Source organism: Oncorhynchus mykiss, chromosome 12, assembly GCF_013265735.2.
Source record: "Oncorhynchus mykiss isolate Arlee chromosome 12, USDA_OmykA_1.1, whole genome shotgun sequence".
In the NCBI taxonomy this organism is placed as follows: Eukaryota; Metazoa; Chordata; class Actinopteri; order Salmoniformes; family Salmonidae; genus Oncorhynchus; species Oncorhynchus mykiss.
Genome location: NC_048576.1, coordinates 7,543,089 through 7,563,220, shown reverse-complemented (window position 1 = coordinate 7,563,220; position 20,132 = coordinate 7,543,089). Strand labels below are relative to the sequence as shown.

Here is a 20,132-nt window from a genome sequence, read left to right as displayed (position 1 = left end):
ACTATTACGTATTTTCCAATGTTGTCATCGTTGACGCAGTAGTAGATCCAGTGCATCATGGACAATAAGGAAGTATTTTATTTGATCCTTTCTGGTTGTCCCTACTTCCTCCTTCCTGTGCTGATGTGTCTGTCAGACTGGTCTGAACACTTTGCATTATTACGGCTCCATAAAATACACCGACTCTGTGCTGAAAATAATATATATATATATATATATGTGTGTATTTACCAGTGACTGACAGAACAGGACTTGTGGTTAGTCTGTAGTTGGCTCTCTTTTCCCCATCTGTGGCGATAGAATGTCTTCTCTTTAGTGTTCATTTACTTGTTAGTCACCATTAGAATAATCTCATGTTACCACACTCCTCCTCAGTGTCGATCATCAGAGAGTTAGCCTGAAATCAAGGCTACCATTATGCAAATGAGGTGATATGAATCTCATTCAGTTGTCTATTTAAAAAAAAAAAGAACAAAAAAAAAGATTGCTAACAAGCCTAACTGCAGGCACATTGGTGGCACAAAGTACAGATGTCAAACTATGACTAAGTCTTTTCTGACATCTGAAAATAGCTCAGCTTTTGTTTACAGCTATTCATTTGTTTTTTCTGTGATCCGTGGTTGTGCTCTGCCTGCCGTAAGGTATTGGGATTATGACACTGGGAAATTTATTGTACACAGCAGACACTCGCCTAAAAACCAACCTCCCGCTTTCCTTCTGTTAGTAATTCTTTAAAGGAATGGACGGAGCAAGTGTAGGGTGTTCTGTGTGTAACTAAATGTGCTGCTTTCCCTGGTTAAATAAAGAGCAGAGAGGTCTGGGCTAAAGCCACTACCTTTTTAAAGCACCACTCCTAAACCACACTCTTATCCATTCACCTAGCTGCTGCTGTTTTTCCTTTGAAGACTACTCTTATAAAGTCCACTTGACCTTTTACACTGGTGTAAAATCAAATCACATTGTATTTATCACATGCGCCGAATTCAACAGGTGTAGACTTTTCAGTGAAATGTTTACTTACGAGCCCTGTATTCAGGCGGGTATCGATACAGAGTCAATGTGGAGGCTATATACAGGGTATTACGGTACAGAGTCAATGTGGAGACTATATACAGGGTATTATGGTACCGAGTCAATGTGGAGGCTATATACAGGGTATTACGGTACCAAGTCAATGTGGAGGCTATATACAGGGTATTACGGTACAGAGTCAATGTGGAGGCTATATACAGGGTATTATGGTACCGAGTCAATGTGGAGGCTATATACAGGGTATTACGGTACCAAGTCAATGTGGAGGCTATATACAGGGTGTTACGGTACAGAGTCAATGTGGAGGCTATATACAGGGTGTTACGGTACCGAGTCAATGTGGAGGCTATATACAGGGTATTACGGTACCGAGTCAATGTGGAGGCTATATACAGGGTGTTACGGTACAGAGTCAATGTGGAGGCTATATACAGGGTATTACGGTACAGAGTCAATGTGGAGGCTATATACAGGGTGTTACGGTACAGAGTCAATGTGGAGGCTATATACAGGGTATTACGGTACCGAGTCAATGTGGAGGCTATATACAGGGTGTTACGGTACAGAGTCAATGTGGAGGCTATATACAGGGTATTACGGTACAGAGTCAATGTGGAGGCTATATACAGGGGGTACCGGTACAGAGTCAATGTGGAGGCTATATACAGGGTATTACGGTACCGAGTCAATGTGGAGGCTATATACAGGGTGTTACGGTACAGAGTCAATGTGGAGGCTATATACAGGGTATTACGGTACAGAGTCAATGTGGAGGCTATATACAGGGGGTACCGGTACAGAGTCAATGTGGAGGCTATATACAGGGTATTATGGTACAGAGTCAATATGGAGGCTATATACAGGGTGTTACGGTACAGAGTCAATGTGGAGGCTATATACAGGGGGTACCGGTACAGAGTCAATGTGGAGGCTATATACAGGGTATTATGGTACCGAGTCAATGTGGAGGCTATATACAGGGTATTACGGTACCAAGTCAATGTGGAGGCTATATACAGGGTGTTACGGTACAGAGTCAATGTGGAGGCTATATACAGGGTGTTACGGTACCGAGTCAATGTGGAGGCTATATACAGGGTATTACGGTACCGAGTCAATGTGGAGGCTATATACAGGGTGTTACGGTACAGAGTCAATGTGGAGGCTATATACAGGGTATTACGGTACAGAGTCAATGTGGAGACTACATACAGGGGGTACCGGTACAGAGTCAATGTGGAGGCTATATACAGGGTATTACGGTACAGAGTCAATGTGGAGACTACATACAGGGGGTACCGGTACAGAGTCAATGTGGAGGCTATATACAGGGGGGTACCGGTACAGAGTCAATGTGGAGGCTATATACAGGGTATTACGGTACAGAGTCAATGTGGAGACTACATACAGGGGGTACCAGTACAGAGTCAATGTGGAGGCTATATACAGGGGGTACCAGTACAGAGTCAATGTGGAGGCTATATACAGGGGGTACCAGTACAGAGTCAATATGGAGGCTATATACAGGGGGTACCAGTACAGAGTCAATGTGGAGGCTATATACAGGGGGTACCAGTACAGAGTCAATATGGAGGCTATATACAGGGGGTACCGGTACAGAGTCAATGTGGAGGCTATATACAGGGGGTACCAGTACAATGTGGAGGCTATATACAGGGGTACCAGTACAATGTGGAGGCTATATACAGGGTATTACGGTACAGAGTCAATGTGGAGACTATATAAAGGGTATTACGGTACAGAGTCAATGTGGAGGCTCGTTAGCAAGTCCAGGATCCAGTTGCAGAGGGAGGTGTTTAGTCCCAGAGTCCTAAGCTTAGTGATGAGCTTTGTGGGGCACTATGGTGTTGAATGCTGAGCTGTAGTCAATGAACAGCATTATCACATACGTGTTCCTTTTGTCCAGGTGAGAAAGGGCAGTGTGGAGTGCGATTGAGATTGCGTCATCTGTCTATGTTGGGGCGGTATGCGAATTGGAGTGGGTCTAGGGTGTCCGGAACAGTTGAGTACACGTCCTGGTAATCCGTCTGGCCCAGCGGCTTTGTGAATGTTAACCTGTTTTTAAAGGTTTTGATCAAATTAAATGTATTTATATACATCAGCTGATATATCAAAGTGCTGTACAGAAACCTAAAAGCCTAAAACAGCAAGCAATGCAGGTGTAGAAGCACGGTGGCTAGGAAAAACTCCCTAGAAAGACCAGAACCTAGGAAGAAACCTGGCTATGAGGGGTGGCCAGTCCTCTTCTGGCTGTGCCGGGTGGAGTTTAAAACAGAACATGGCCAAGATGTTCAAATGTTCATAAATGACCAGCAGGGTCAAATAATAATAATCACAGTAGTTGTCGAGGGTGCAACAAGTCAGCACCTCAGGAGTAAATGTCAGTTGGCTTTTCTTAGCCGATCATTGAGAGTATCTCTACCTCTCCTGCTGTCTCTAGAGAGTTGAAAACACGTCCGGTGAACAGGTCAGGGTTCCATAGCCGCAGGCAGAACAGTTGAAACTGGAGCAGCAGCACAGCCAGGTGGACTGGGGACAGCAAGGAGTCCTCATGCCAGGTAGTCCTGAGGTATGGTCCTTGGGCTCAGGTCCTCTGAGAGAAGAAGAAAGAAAGAGAGAATTAGAGAGCATACTTAAATTCACACAGGACACCTGATAAGACAGGAGAAATACTCCAGATATAACAAACTGACCCTAGCCCCCCGACACATAAACTACTGCAGCAAAAATACTGGAGGCTGAGACAGGAGGGGTCAAACACTGAGGCCCCATCCGATGATACCCCCGGACAGGGCCAAACAGGCAGGATATAACCCCACCCACTTCGCCAAAGCACAGCCCCCACACCACTATAGGGTTATCTTCACATCGGCTACTGAGCGCGTTACCACATATCCATCCGGAACAGCTGGTGCTCTCGTGCATGCCTAGTGCTCTCGTGCATGCCTAGTGCTTTCGTGCATGCCTATGTACAGTTATTTAAGTGACTATGCGTCGATAATAACAGAGAGTAGCATCAGTGTAGAAGAGGGGGGGGGGGGGGGGGGGGCAATGCAAATAGTCTGGGTAGCCATGTCTTGTCCTTTGGGTGTCCTAGACGTATTCTGCATCCCAAATGGTACTCTCCCTGTATACCTGCACTACTTTTGAGTTCTGGTCCAATGTAGACCCCTTTATAGGACATACAGTTGAAGTCAGAAGTTTACATCCACTTAGGTTGGAGTCATTCAAACTAGTTTTTCAACCACTCTACAAATTTTTTGACAAGTCGGTTAGGACATATACTTTGTGCATGATACAAGTCATTTTTCCAACAATTGTTTACAGACAGATTATTTCACTTATAATTCACTGTATCACAATTCCAGTGGGTCAGAAGTTTACATACGCTAAGTTGACTGTGCCTTTTAAACAGCTTGGAAAATTCCAGAAAATGATGTAATGGCCTTAGAAGCTTCTGATAGGCTAATAAACATAATTTGAGTCAATTGGAGGTGTACCTGTGGATGTATTTCAAGGCCTACCTTCAAACCCAGTGCCTCTTTACTTGACATCATGGGAAAATCAAAAGAAATCAGCCAAAAAATGTAGACCTCCACAAGTCTGGTTCATCCTTGGGAGCAATTTCCAAACGCCTGCGGGAACCACGTTCATCTGTACAAACAATAGTGAGCAATTATAAACACCATGGGACCACGCAGCCGTCATACCGCTCAGGAAGGAGACGCGTTCTGTCTCCTAGAGATGAACATACTTTGGTGCGAGAAGTGCAAATCAATCCCAGAACAACAGCAAAGGACCTTGTGAAGATGTTGGAGGAAACAGGTACAAAAGTATGATGGCTTAAGGACAACAAAGTCAAGGTATTGGAGTGGCCATCACAAAGCCCTGACCTCAATCCTATAGAAAATTTGTGGGCAGAACTGAGAAAGCGTGTGTGAGCAAGGAGGCCTGACTCGGATACACCAGCTCTGTCAGGAGGAATGGGCCAAAATTCACCCAACTTATTGTGGGAAGCTTGTGGAAGGCTACCCGAAACATTTGACCCAAGTTAAACAATTTAAAGGCAATGCTACCAAATACTAATTGAGTGTATGTAAACGTCTGACCCACTCAAAGCTGAAATAAATCATTCTCTCTACTATTATTCTGACATTTCACATTCTGAAAATAAAGTGGTGATCCTAACTGACCAAAGACAGGGAATTTTTACTAGGATTAAATGTCAGGAATTGTGAAAAACTGAGTTGAAATGTATTTGGCTGAGGTGTATGTAAAAGTCCTACTCCAACTGAAGGTTGTCATTTGGGACTGGGGTGAAACAGATAGGGTTTTTTGTCTAATCCCCACCCCCACCCCTCAGGATTGTGGCTGCTGTTTGTTGTTTATGAAAATTAGCACAAAGTTCCACCTCGTGTGACACAGAGGGAGAGAGAGAGAGAACTGTTCCACCCTAGACCCAAATGAGAGAATATCCCGCACACGGGCAATGTGTTCACACTCAACTAGGAACCAAAGGACCTTCTGAGGAAGTAGTTCTTCCCTAAAGTCTCCCTACTGTTAATGGCCATAATACTCTAAACCACTCTGTATCCGTAAAAGCCCAGTTGTGTCTTCCCAGAAACCTTTGTTAAAAACAGTGTTTTGTATTTATAGGAGCCTCACATCTCTGTATGGACATTAAAGTGGAGGATTTCTCCCTGTGTGATTTTAACCATGTTTATATACCTGTCCTTATTTCTTCAGTTCACCGTCTTACCAAATGTACTGTTTTTTTTTTTTTTTTTTGTGCCCTAGGGGAATGGAATCAAGACCTACAAATATAACGCCTTGACGTTCATCCCACTGAATTTGTTCGAGCAGTTCAAACGAGCTGCTAACCTTTACTTCCTGGCCCTGCTCATCTTACAGGTAAGTCTGCTGAAGACAGCTTGTGTTCCATCCAACTTTCAATACTAACGGATTCTAAGAATCTTCAAGTGCTAGACGGTGAGGTTCCACTTGTAGCAGTGTTCTGTCAGACATCCCAGTTTCTGCTACAGTACGGAAGGAATCAAATCAATACTATTGTCAGTGGTTTCGTAAAGAACAGGTGTCGACTAACGGGTGAAATGCTTACTTATGGGTCCTTTTTCAACAATGCAGAGTTAAAGATAAGACTTTAAATAATAAATCAATAGAAATAGTGACACGAGGAATAAATACACAGTGAATAACAATAACATGGATATATACAGGAAGTACCAGGTAATAACATGGCTTTACACGGGAAGTACCAGGTAATAATACCAGGTAATAACATGGCTATATACAGGGAGTACCAGGTAATAACATGGCTATATACAGGGAGGTAATAACATGGCTATATACAGGGAGTACCAGGGAATAACATGGCTATATACAGGAAGTACCAGTTAATAACATGGCTATATACAGGAAGTACCAGGTAATAACATGGCTATATACAGGAAGTACCAGGTAATAACATGGCTATATACAAGAAGTACCAGTTAATAACATGGCTATATACAAGAAGTACCAGTTAATAACATGGCTATATACAGGGAGTACCAGGTAATAACATGGCTATACACAAGTACCAGGTAGTAACATGGCTGTATACAGGGAGTACCAGGTAGTAACATGGCTATATACAGGAAGTACCAGGTAGTAACATGGCTGTATACAGGGAGTACCAGGTAGTAACATGGATATATACAGGAAGTACCAGGTAATAACATGGCTTTTTCAGGGAGTACCAGGTAATAACATGGCTGTATACAGGAAGTACCAGGTAATAACATGGCTATATACAGGAAGTACCAGGTAATAACATGGCTTTTTCAGGGAGTACCAGGTAATAACATGGCTATATACAGGAAGTACCAGGTAATAACATGGCTTTTTCAGGGAGTACCAGTACTGAGTCGTTGTAGGGTACCAGGTAATTGAGGTAGATGTAGGTAAAGATAAAGTAACTAGGCAACCGGATGGATGCTTCTCCGAAGCACGAACCCACCAAGCTGTACTGCTTCTTAACATGCTGCTTAACACGGAAACACTGTACAGATGGCGACTGAAATCAGCGTGCATGCAATAAGGACGGCGGGGTGGCAGGGTAGCCTAGTGGTTAGAGCATTGGACTAGTAACCGAAAGGTTGCAAGTTCGTATCCCGAGCTGACAAGGTACAAATCTGTTGTTCTGCCCCCGAACAGGCAGTTAACCCACTGTTCCTAGACCGCCATTGAAAATAAGAATTTGTTCTTAACTGACTTGCCTAGTTAAATAAAGGTAAAAAAATAAATAAAAAAAAGTCGCTAGAGTGCAATTGTACAAGGACAATCCCGGCCGGCCAAACTCTCCCCTGACCCGGACGACGCTGGGCCAATTCTGCACCGCCTCATGCGTCTCCCGGTCGCGGCTGGCGGCGACACAGCCCGGGTTCGACCCGTGTCTGTAGTGACGACTCTACCACTGCGTTGCAGTGCCTTAGACCACTGCGCCACTCGGGAGGCCCCCAATTGTCATAGATACCTTAATAGAAAATGACTCAAGTAAAAGTGAGCCAGTAAAATACTACTTGAGTAAAAGTCTAAAAGTATTTGGTTTTAAATATACTTAAATATACTTATACTTAAATATACTTAAGTATCAAATGTAAATGTAATTGCTAAAATATACTTAAGTATAAAAAGTAATCATATCACATTCCTTATTAAACAAACCAGACGGCACCATTTAATTTTTTTATTAACAGACAGACAGGGGTACCCTCCAACACTCAGACATAATTTACAAACAACACATGTGTATTTAGTGACTTGCCAGTAGGGATGCCCAGGGATGTTCTCTGTTTAGTTAGCCACCGACCCAGGGGATTGGATGTGCTGACAGCCCGGTACATCACTGGGGAAGAGAAGCTTACCCCTATCCATATCTACTTCTATCGCTCCACTATCCCTGCACTTTGTAAATATGGTACCGGTACTGACCCTGTAATATAATTTATCGTGTTCAACGTACATGACCGTGGCCTGAGCGGTGATGAAGTGTTCTTTTTAAGCAATAAGGCACGAGGGGGTGTGGTATATGGCCAATATACCACGGCTAAGGGCTGTTCTTAGGCACGACACAACTCAAACCCCTGAGGTGTCTTATTGCTATTATAAACTGGTTACCAACTTAATTAGAGCAGTACAAAGACATGTTTTTGTCATACCCATGGTGTACGGTCTGATATACCACGGCTGTCAGCAAATCAGCATTCAGGGCTCGAACCACCCAGTTTATAATACAGGACCCTGGTCTGAGTAGTAATGTCGTGTTATACAGGACCCTGGTCTGAGTAGTAATGTAGTGGTGTTATACAGGACCCTGGCCTGAGCAGGGATGAAGCACTGTTGGTCAACAGAAACCGCAGATCAATAAAATATGAAGCATTATAATCAGATTATTCCTGCAGTCAACACACTGCCTTTACATGTTCTAACGTGTCGGATAAAGGAATAGATTGTGATATTAATGCACATGTATTTATTCGCCAGATTATTCCTGAGATCACCACGTTGCCTTGGTACACCACCTTAGTGCCTTTAGTTCTGGTGCTGGGAATCACAGCCATCAAAGACCTGGTGGACGATCTGGTGAGTGACTCCGACCTCCTCCTCGCAGGCTGCATCTCAATTCTCCACCCTTGTTAACACTCCCCATCATGGATTAAAAAAAACACAAGATTGATGTAAAAGCATTGGCGAGAAGTTCTCTGCAAGTATACAAAAAGGGGGAGGAACTTCATCCAACCATGTCGTTTCTACAGACTCTGTTAACTTCATCCAACCATGTCGTTCCTACAGACTCTGTTCATCCAACCATGTCGTTCCTACAGACTCTGTTCATCCAACCATGTCGTTCCTACAGACTCTGTTCATCCAACCATGTTGTTCCTACAGACTCTGTTAACTTCATCCAACCATGTTGTTCCTACAGACTCTGTTAACTTCATCCAACCATGTCGTTCCTACAGACTCTGTTCATCCAACCATGTCGTTCCTACAGACTCTGTTCATCCAACCATGTCATTCCTACAGACTCTGTTCATCCAACCATGTCGTTCCTACAGACTCTGTTCATCCAACCATGTCGTTCCTACAGACTCTGTTCATCCAACCATGTTGTTCCTACAGACTCTGTTAACTTCATCCAACCATGTTGTTCCTACAGACTCTGTTAACTTCATCCAACCATGTCGTTCCTACAGACTCTGTTCATCCAACCATGTCGTTCCTACAGACTCTGTTCATCCAACCATGTCGTTCCTACAGACTCTGTTCATCCAACCATGTCATTCCTACAGACTCTGTTCATCCAACCATGTCATTCCTACAGACTCTGTTAACTTCATCCAACCATGTCATTCCTACAGACTCTGTTCATCCAACCATGTCGTTCCTACAGACTCTGTTCATCCAACCATGTTGTTCCTACAGACTCTGTTCATCCAACCATGTCATTCCTACAGACTCTGTTAACTTCATCCAACCATGTCATTCCTACAGACTCTGTTCATCCAACCATGTCGTTCCTACAGACTCTGTTCATCCAACCATGTCATTCCTACAGACTCTGTTCATCCAACCATGTCATTCCTACAGACTCTGTTAACTTCATCCAACCATGTCATTCCTACAGACTCTGTTAACTTCATCCAACCATGTCGTTCCTACAGACTCTGTTCATCCAACCATGTCATTCCTACAGACTCTGTTAACTTCATCCAACCATGTCGTTCCTACAGACTCTGTTCATCCAACCATGTCGTTCCTACAGACTCTGTTAACTTCATCCAACCATGTCATTCCTACAGACTCTGTTCATCCAACCATGTCATTCCTACAGACTCTGTTCATCCAACCATGTCATTCCTACAGACTCTGTTAACTTCATCCAACCATGTCGTTCCTACAGACTCTGTTCATCCAACCATGTCGTTCCTACAGACTCTGTTCATCCAACCATGTCATTCCTACAGACTCTGTTAACTTCATCCAACCATGTCGTTCCTACAGACTCTGTTCATCCAACCATGTCGTTCCTACAGACTCTGTTAACTTCATCCAACCATGTTGTTCCTACAGACTCTGTTAACTTCATCCAACCATGTCGTTCCTACAGACTCTGTTCATCCAACCATGTCGTTCCTACAGACTCTGTTCATCCAACCATGTCGTTCCTACAGACTCTGTTCATCCAACCATGTCGTTCCTACAGACTCTGTTCATCCAACCATGTCGTTCCTACAGACTCTGTTCATCCAACCATGTCGTTCCTACAGACTCTGTTAACTTCATCCAACCATGTCGTTCCTACAGACTCTGTTCATCCAACCATGTCGTTCCTACAGACTCTGTTCATCCAACCATGTCGTTCCTACAGACTCTGTTAACTTCATCCAACCATGTCGTTCCTACAGACTCTGTTCATCCAACCATGTCGTTCCTACAGACTCTGTTCATCCAACCATGTCGTTCCTACAGACTCTGTTCATCCAACCATGTCGTTCCTACAGATGAGAGACGCACCAAGAAAGAGGCCTCCTTTTCATTGATGGCATATGCAGCGCACTCCATTTAATGAAGAGAACATTGTGGTCCATTTTTAATCTTAGTGCTGAACCCCTGCCTGGTGTTTTCCCTTTCTAACAGGCCCGCCACAGGATGGACAACGAGATCAATAATCGGAAGTGTGAAGTTCTCCTGGACGGCAGGTAATGACTAGGAACCACAGAGAATCACTCCGTCGCTATAACTAGTTTTAATCGATGGGGGCAGCTCCATTGAAGGTTTACACCATTTTAAAGTAGTCAACTGGGCGGGACTTGAAGTGTTTTTAAAGGAAGGATCACAAAGTTCCATCCAGGTCATTAGGAGGGATCAGCCAATGAATTGTGAGCAAACATTCCATAACTGCGGATGGCAGTAAATCGCCAGCCTTGGATTTACACCTGTTCAAACAACACACTCAGGTGGCAGTACTGGTTCAGTATGTTTACCAACTCATACAAGTTGTAGTAGAAGAAGAAGAAGGAAAATGGACTACTTCAAAATGGAGATGTCCATCTGCCCGTTCTTTCACAGACTCCATAATGGGACCGATTTTAAATCAAATCAGTGAAATGCTAACTTACAGGCTCTAACCAATAGTGCAAAAAGGGTATTAGGTGAACAAGAGGTAGGTAAAGAAATAAAACAACAGTAAAAAGACAGTGAAAAATAACAGTAGAGAGGCTATATACAGTAGTGAGGCTATATACAGTAGTGAGGCTATATACAGTAGTGAGGCTATATACAGTAGAGAGGCTCTAACAGTAGCTAGGCTACATACAGATACTGGTTAGTCAGGCTGATTTGAGGTAGTATGTACATGTAGATATGGTTAAAGTGACTATGCATATATGATGAATAGAGAGTAGCAGCAGTGTAAAAAGAGGGGTTTGTGGATGGTGGGTGGGCACAAATGCAAATAGTCCATGTAGCTATTTGATTACTTGTTCAGGAGTCTTATGGCTTGGAGGTAAAAACTGTTGAGAAGCCTTTTTGTCCTAGACTTGGCACTCCGATACCGCTTGCCATGCGGTAGCAGAGAGAACAGTTGTATATCTAGGTGTATGGTATGAATGTATATTACACAATACTGTTATATTTTCTATCTGTGGGTGTGGAGCTCCTTGGTGCAGCAGCATACCGTTTTATAATATCTTGAATAGTTTTTGTTGTATTTGTATGTGTTATGCATCAAGACAAATGTCATGCTTTGAACATGACCTACAAAGAATCTGAATAGCTGAATGAAACAAACTTTTTTTTCCAAACCAGGTTTCAAGTGTCGAAGTGGATGAATATCCATGTCGGTGATGTGGTTCGTTTGAAGAAAAATGATCACATCCCGGTAATGTCATATATTTGTTCTTTGACTAAAAACCCAACTAGTCATTATATAATTCAGTTACAATATTTTGATTTGGGTATTTTATTTTTTTCCCCATTTTTTTTTTTTCTTCATTTAGGCCGACATTCTGTTGTTGTCCAGTTCAAACCCCATCAGTCTTTGTTATGTTGAAACCGCCGAGCTCGATGGGTAAGATGTTCTCCAATGGACGTTCAATTATGGGCTTGTCCCAAATGGCTCCCTATTCCCTATATAGCGCACTACTTTAGACCAGAGCCCTATAGAACCCTATTCCCTATATAGTGCACTACTTTAGACCAGAGCCCTATAGAACCCTATTCCCTATATAGTGCACTACTTTAGACCAGAGCCCTATAGAACACTATTCCCTATATAGTGCACTACTTTAGACCAGAGCCCTATGGAACCCTATTCCCTATATAGTGCACTACTTTAGACCAGAGCCTTATAGAACCCTATTCCCTATATAGTGCACTACTTTAGACCAGAGCCTTATAGAACCCTATTCCCTATATAGTGCACTACTTTAGACCAGAGCCCTATGGGCCGTGGTCAAACTTAGTGCACTATCCTGTATAGAGAATAGGGTGCCATTTGGGATGCGTACCATGTGTCTTAAACCTTTTTTTATGTGTGATTTAATTTAAAAGAACGTCCCCTTTGATAACATGATAAAATGACATTGACAGAACGTGCTTTTGTGTAAACGTAAAACATTTTAGAGGCGAAGTGAGACCAAAAGGGTTTGCTGAGACTTGTTATAATCACATAGTCTCCTTCAACCTGGAGATTCGATTGAAAACTCATTAGTCAAACAATACTATCAGAAGCCCAGCATGGTTCAGTTAATTCAATCAAATTTTCAGGTTATTGTTCTTGTGTAAAATGTACAGAGGTTTCCTTTTAAAAAAAATATATATATATATATATATATATATACTGAATTTGTCCCGAAATGAGTCTACTGAAATGTCAATGTACATTTGATTGTTTTGCAGGGAAACCAACCTGAAGTTTAAAATGGGTCCGAAAGTGACAGACGAGAGACTGCAGGAGGAGGACCAGCTGGCACAGTTTGACGGTAACATACTGCTGTGCTGTCCGTCTTAACTAACCGAGGGACGTTACATACTGTATATTTATTTCGATATGTGTGGTGGGTTTAAGAGGCATGCACTAACTGTACATCGCTATGGAGAAGAGCATCTGCAAAGGATCAAAATGTTGTATAAAATGTGTGTATTTTGGAGAGGGAGTGGGAGAGAGAATCCTCATACAGCCGTGATGGTGTGTCACTGTTCCCTCGTTTCCTCATACAGCCGTGATAGTGTGTCACTGTTTCCTCATACAGCCATGATAGTGTGTCACTGTTCCCTCGTTTCCTCATACAGCCGTGATAGTGTGTCACTGTTTCCTCATACAGCCGTGATAGTGTGTCACTGTTCCCTTGTTTCCTCATACAGCCGTGATAGTGTGTCACTGTTCCCTTGTTTCCTCATACAGCCGTGATAGTGTGTCACTGTTTCCTCGTTTCCTCATACAGCCGTGATAGTGTGTGGTCACTGTTCCCTCGTTTCCTCATACAGCCATGATAGTGTGTCACTGTTCCCTCGTTTCCTCATACAGCCGTGATAGTGTGTCACTGTTCCCTTGTTTCCTCATACAGCCGTGATAGTGTGTCACTGTTCCCTTGTTTCCTCATACAGCCGTAATAGTGTGTCACTGTTCCCTCGTTTCCTCATACAGCCGTTATAGTGTGTCACTGTTCCCTCGTTTCCTCATACAGCCGTTATAGTGTGTCACTGTTCCCTCGTTTCCTCATACAGCCGTGATAGTGTGTCACTGTTCCCTCGTTTCCTCATACAGCCGTGATAGTGTGTCACTGTTCCCTCGTTTCCTCATACAGCCGTTATAGTGTGTGGTCACTGTTCCCTTGTTTCCTCATACAGCCGTGATAGTGTGTCACTGTTCCCTCGTTTCCTCATACAGCCGTGATAGTGTGTCACTGTTTCCTCATACAGCCGTGATAGTGTGTGGTCACTGTTCCCTCGTTTCCTCATACAGCCGTGATAGTGTGTCACTGTTCCCTCGTTTCCTCATACAGCCGTGATAGTGTGTGGTCACTGTTCCCTTGTTTCCTCATACAGCCGTGATAGTGTGTCACTGTTCCCTTGTTTCCTCATACAGCCGTGATAGTGTGTCACTGTTCCCTCGTTTCCTCATACAGCCGTGATAGTGTGTCACTGTTTCCTCATACAGCCGTGATAGTGTGTCACTGTTCCCTTGTTTCCTCATACAGCCGTGATAGTGTGTCACTGTTCCCTTGTTTCCTCATACAGCCGTGATAGTGTGTCACTGTTTCCTCGTTTCCTCATACAGCCGTGATAGTGTGTGGTCACTGTTCCCTCGTTTCCTCATACAGCCATGATAGTGTGTCACTGTTCCCTCGTTTCCTCATACAGCCGTGATAGTGTGTCACTGTTCCCTTGTTTCCTCATACAGCCGTGATAGTGTGTCACTGTTCCCTTGTTTCCTCATACAGCCGTAATAGTGTGTCACTGTTCCCTCGTTTCCTCATACAGCCGTTATAGTGTGTCACTGTTCCCTCGTTTCCTCATACAGCCGTTATAGTGTGTCACTGTTCCCTCGTTTCCTCATACAGCCGTGATAGTGTGTCACTGTTCCCTCGTTTCCTCATACAGCCGTGATAGTGTGTCACTGTTCCCTCGTTTCCTCATACAGCCGTTATAGTGTGTGGTCACTGTTCCCTTGTTTCCTCATACAGCCGTGATAGTGTGTCACTGTTCCCTCGTTTCCTCATACAGCCGTGATAGTGTGTCACTGTTTCCTCATACAGCCGTGATAGTGTGTGGTCACTGTTCCCTCGTTTCCTCATACAGCCGTGATAGTGTGTCACTGTTCCCTCGTTTCCTCATACAGCCGTGATAGTGTGTGGTCACTGTTCCCTTGTTTCCTCATACAGCCGTGATAGTGTGTCACTGTTCCCTTGTTTCCTCATACAGCCGTGATAGTGTGTCACTGTTCCCTCGTTTCCTCATACAGCCGTGATGGTGTGTCACTGTTCCCTTGTTTCCTCATACAGCCGTGATAGTGTGTTGTCACTGTACCCTTGTTTCCTCATACAGCCGTGATGGTGTGTGGTCACTGTTCCCTTGTTTCCTCATACAGCCGTGATGGTGTGTGGTCACTGTTCCCTCGTTTCCTCATACAGCCGTGATAGTGTGTGGTCACTGTTCCCTTGTTTCCTCATACAGCCGTGATAGTGTGTTGTCACTGTTCCCTTGTTTCCTCATACAGCCGTGATGGTGTGGTCACTGTTCCCTTGTTTCCTCATACAGCCGTGATAGTGTGTGTCACTGTTTCCTCATACAGCCGTGATGGTGTGGTCACTGTTCCCTTGTTTCCTCATACAGCCGTGATAGTGTGTGGTCACTGTTCCCTCGTTTCCTCATACAGCCGTGATAGTGTGTCACTGTTCCCTTGTTTCCTCATACAGCCGTGATAGTGTGTGTCACTGTTTCCTCATTCAGCCGTGATGGTGTGTGACTGTTTCCTCATTCAGCCGTGATGGTGTGTCACTGTTTCCTCATACAGCCGTGATAGTGTGTCACTGTTCCCTTGTTTCCTCATACAGCCGTGATAGTGTGTGTCACTGTTTCCTCATTCAGCCGTGATGGTGTGTGACTGTTTCCTCATTCAGCCGTGATAGTGTGTCACTGTTTCCTCATACAGCCGTGATAGTGTGTGTCACTGTTTCCTCATTCAGCCGTGATAGTGTGTCACTGTTTCCTCATACAGCCGTGATAGTGTGTGTCACTGTTCCCTTGTTTCCTCATTCAGCCATGATGGTGTGTCACTGTTCCCTTGTTTCCTCATTCAGCCATGATGGTGTGTCACTGTTTCCTCATACAGCCATGATAGTGTGTGAGGAGCCTAACAATCGTCTGGATAAGTTCACGGGGACCATGCGTTGGAGGAAAGACCGCTTCCCTCTGGATCTGGACAATATGATGCTGAGAGGATGTAGGATCAGAAACACTGACGAGTGTCACGGACTGGTCATCTTCGCAGGTAAATACCTTGCATAACCTTTCAGAACCAATGGATATACTCACTCCACTCCACTCCACTCCACTCCACTCTCTCATTCACTCCACTCCACTCCACTCCACTCCACTCCACTCTCTCATTCACTCCACTCCACTCACTCACTCACTCACTCCACTCACTCACTCACTCCACTCCACTCCACTCCACTCCACTCTCTCATTCACTCCACTCCACTCCACTCCACTCTCTCATTCACTCCACTCCACTCCACTCTCTCATTCACTCCACTCCACTCTCTCATTCACTCCACTCTCTCATTCACTCACTCACTCACTCACTCACTCACTCACTCACTCACTCAACTCAACTCAACTCACTCACGTTGGTTACGAAGCATGTAATCGCACATGATTTGACACAGACACAGACATCCTTTCAGGTAAATACCTCACACACGTTCATGATCAATATACAGACCTACCAACAACATGGACATGTAGTCATGTAAATATGCTGTCTTAATCTCATATGCAAACCCTTCCTCATCTGTTTGTTTGGTGTTTTAATGTAGGCGCCGACACTAAAATCATGAGGAATGGGGGCAAGACCAGATTCAAGAGGACTAAAATCGATGAATTGATGAACTACATGGTGTACACTGTAAGTGGTATTTACCTTCGGTCATCCACTACACCTTCGCAAAAATATTTCACCCTTTATGAAATGGAGTCTCTTTTAAAATCCATTTACATCAGAGTGTGACGAATGTTGAACAACAAACCTCGGTTTATTTTATTATTTTACATTTGTGACCAGTGTTTTCTCTCTAAGTTTGGTTGATATACTTTTTTTATTTTGGCTCACGCAACACGGTTATCCTCAGTTGCTGTGACTACTACTATCTGTCCCGGGATCCTGCCAGACCAAGAAGTCCGAATTTGTTTGCTGGAGCTAGCTACCATTCTAGCTGGTAGCTACCAGTAGAAAGCTAGCAGGGTTTTCCATTTTGGCTGGGACTGCAAAGGCGTCCCATGCTAATTGCGGCTGTGTTCCCTGCTAGCTGTTGCTTTTCCCCCTGTAATCTGACCTGTTCCTCCTCTTTAATCTGTTCCTCTTCAAGCTCCCGGGGGGGAGAATCCTCTTCATGCTCCCGGGGGGGGAGAATCCTCTTCATGCTTCCGGGGGGAGAATCCTCTTCATGCTCCCGGGGGGGGATCCTCTTCATGCTCCCGGGGGGGGATCCTCTTCATGCTTCCGGGGGGGTAGAATCCTCTTCATGCTCCCGGGGGGGGGGGGGGGGGGAATCCTCTTCATGCTCCCGGGGGGGGGGGGAGAATCCTCTTCATGCTCCCGGGGGGGATCCTCTTCATGCTCCCGGGGGGAGTGCGGGGGGGGAGAATCCTCTTCATAATCCCGGGGGGAATCCTCTTCATGCTCCCGGGGGGGGGGGGGGAGAATCCTCTTCATGCTCCCGGGGGGGGGGGAATCCTCTTCATGCTCCCGGGGGGGGGGGGGGGGGGGGGAGAATCCTCTTCATGCTCCCGGGGGGGGGGGGAGAATCCTCTTCATGCTCCCGGGGGGGGATCCTCTTCATGCTCCCGGGGGGGAACCCTCTTCATGCTCCCGGGGAGGTGGGGGGGAATCCTCTTCATGCTCCCGGGGAGGTGGGGGGGAATCCTCTTCATGCTCCCGGGGAGGTGGGGGGGAATCCTCTTCATGCTCCCGGGGAGGTGGGGGGGAATCCTCTTCATGCTCCCGGGGAGGTGGGGGGGAATCCTCTTCATGCTCCCGGGGAGGTGGGGGGGAATCCTCTTCATGCTCCCGGGGAGGTGGGGGGGAATCCTCTTCATGCTCCCGGGGAGGTGGGGGGGAATCCTCTTCATGCTCCCGGGGAGGTGGGGGGGAATCCTCTTCATGCTCCCGGGGAGGTGGGGGGGAATCCTCTTCATGCTCCCGGGGAGGTGGGGGGGAATCCTCTTCATGCTCCCGGGGAGGTGGGGGGGAATCCTCTTCATGCTCCCGGGGAGGTGGGGGGGAATCCTCTTCATGCTCCCGGGGAGGTGGGGGGGAATCCTCTTCATGCTCCCGGGGAGGGTGGGGGGGAATCCTCTTCATGCTCCCGGGGAGGGGGGGGGGGAATCCTCTTCATGCTCCCGGGGAGGGGGGGGGGGGAATCCTCTTCATGCTCCCGGGGAGGGGGGGGGGGGGAATCCTCTTCATGCTCCCGGGGAGGGGGGGGGGGGGAATCCTCTTCATGCTCCCGGGGAGAGGGGGGGGGGGAATCCTCTTCATGCTCCCGGGGAGGGGGGGGGGGGGGGGGGATCCTCTTCATGCTCCCGGGGAGGGGGGGGGGGGGAATCCTCTTCATGCTCCCGGGGAGGGGGGGGGGAATCCTCTTCATGCTCCCGGGCGGGGGGAGGGGGAATCCTCTTCATGCTCCCGGGGGGGGGGGGGGGGGGGGGGAGAATCCTCTTCATGCTCACGGGGAGAGGGGGGGAGAATCCTCTTCATGCTCGCGGGGGGGGAGAATCCTCTTCATGCTCCCGGGGGGGGGGGGGGGATCCTCTTCATGCTCCCGGGGGGGGGGGAAATCCTCTTCATGCTTCCGGGGGGAGAATCCTCTTCATGCTTCCGGGGGGGGGGGGAATCCTCTTCATGCTCCCTGGGGGGGGGATCCTCTTCATGCTCCCGGGGGGGGGGGGGGGGGGAGAATCCTCTTCATGCTCCCAGGGGGGGGGGGAGAATCCTCTTCATGCTCACGGGGAGGGGGGGGGGGGAATCCTCTTCATGCTCACGGGGAGGGGGGGGGGGGGAAATCCTCTTCATGCTCCCGGGGGGGGGGGGGAATCCTCTTCATGCTTCCGGGGGGGGGAGAATCCTCTTCATGCTTCCGGGGGGGGGGGGGGGAATCCTCTTCATGCTTCCGGGGGGGGGAGAATCCTCTTCATGCTTCCGGGGGGAGAATCCTCTTCATGCTCCCGGGGGGGGGGGGGGGGGGAGAATCCTCTTCATGCTCCCGGGGGGGGATCCTCTTCATGCTCCCGGGGGGAGTGCGGGGGGGGAGAATCCTCTTCATGCTCCCGGGGGGGGGGGGGGGGGGAACCCTCTTCATGCTCCCGGGGGGGGGAACCCTCTTCATGCTCCCGGGGAGGTGGGGGGGAATCCTCTTCATGCTCCCGGGGAGGTGGGGGGGAATCCTCTTCATGCTCCCGGGGAGGTGGGGGGGAATCCTCTTCATGCCCCCGGGGAGGTGGGGGGGAATCCTCTTCATGCTCCCGGGGAGGTGGGGGGGAATCCTCTTCATGCTCCCGGGGAGGTGGGGGGGAATCCTCTTCATGCTCCCGGGGAGGTGGGGGGGAATCCTATTCATGCTCCCGGGGAGGTGGGGGGGAATCCTCTTCATGCTTCCGTGGGAGGTGGGGGGGAATCCTCTTCATGCTTCCGTGGGAGGTGGGGGGGAATCCTCTTCATGCTCCCGGGGAGGTGGGGGGGAATCCTCTTCATGCTCCCGGGGAGGTGGGGGGGAATCCTCTTCATGCTCCCGGGGAGGTGGGGGGGAATCCTCTTCATGCTCCCGGGGAGGTGGGGGGGAATCCTCTTCATGCTCCCGGGGAGGTGGGGGGGAATCCTCTTCATGCTCCCGGGGAGGTGGGGGGGAATCCTCTTCATGCTCCCGGGGAGGTGGGGGGGAATCCTCTTCATGCTCCCGGGGAGGTGGGGGGGAATCCTCTTCATGCTCCCGGGGAGGTGGGGGGGAATCCTCTTCATGCTTCCGGGGGGGGGAGAATCCTCTTCATGCTTCCGGGGGGGGGGGAATCCTCTTCATGCTCCCGGGGAGGGGGGGGGGGGGGGGGGATCCTCTTCATGCTCCCGGGGAGGGGGGGGGGGGAATCCTCTTCATGCTCCCGGGGAGGGGGGGGGGAATCCTCTTCATGCTCCCGGGCGGGGGGAGGGGGAATCCTCTTCATGCTCCCGGGGGGGGGGGGGGGGGGGGGGAGAATCCTCTTCATGCTCACGGGGAGAGGGGGGGAGAATCCTCTTC

At 47.4% G+C, this 20,132-nt stretch overlaps 1 protein-coding gene across 2 annotated transcripts in view; it reads left to right on the top strand.

Moving 5' to 3' along the window:
- atp8b1 (ATPase phospholipid transporting 8B1) overlaps window positions 1–20,132 on the top strand; it is a 75,505-nt gene that overhangs the window by 23,306 nt on the left and 32,067 nt on the right. For both annotated transcript variants that reach the window (XM_036936796.1, XM_036936795.1), the window contains exons 4-11: window positions 5,851–5,964; window positions 8,599–8,697; window positions 10,756–10,817; window positions 11,926–11,998; window positions 12,117–12,187; window positions 13,018–13,100; window positions 15,953–16,111; window positions 16,662–16,750. In XM_036936796.1, coding sequence (XP_036792691.1) covers window positions 5,851–5,964; window positions 8,599–8,697; window positions 10,756–10,817; window positions 11,926–11,998; window positions 12,117–12,187; window positions 13,018–13,100; window positions 15,953–16,111; window positions 16,662–16,750 — 750 coding nt within the window. The remainder of the gene's footprint in view (window positions 1–5,850; window positions 5,965–8,598; window positions 8,698–10,755; window positions 10,818–11,925; window positions 11,999–12,116; window positions 12,188–13,017; window positions 13,101–15,952; window positions 16,112–16,661; window positions 16,751–20,132) is intronic.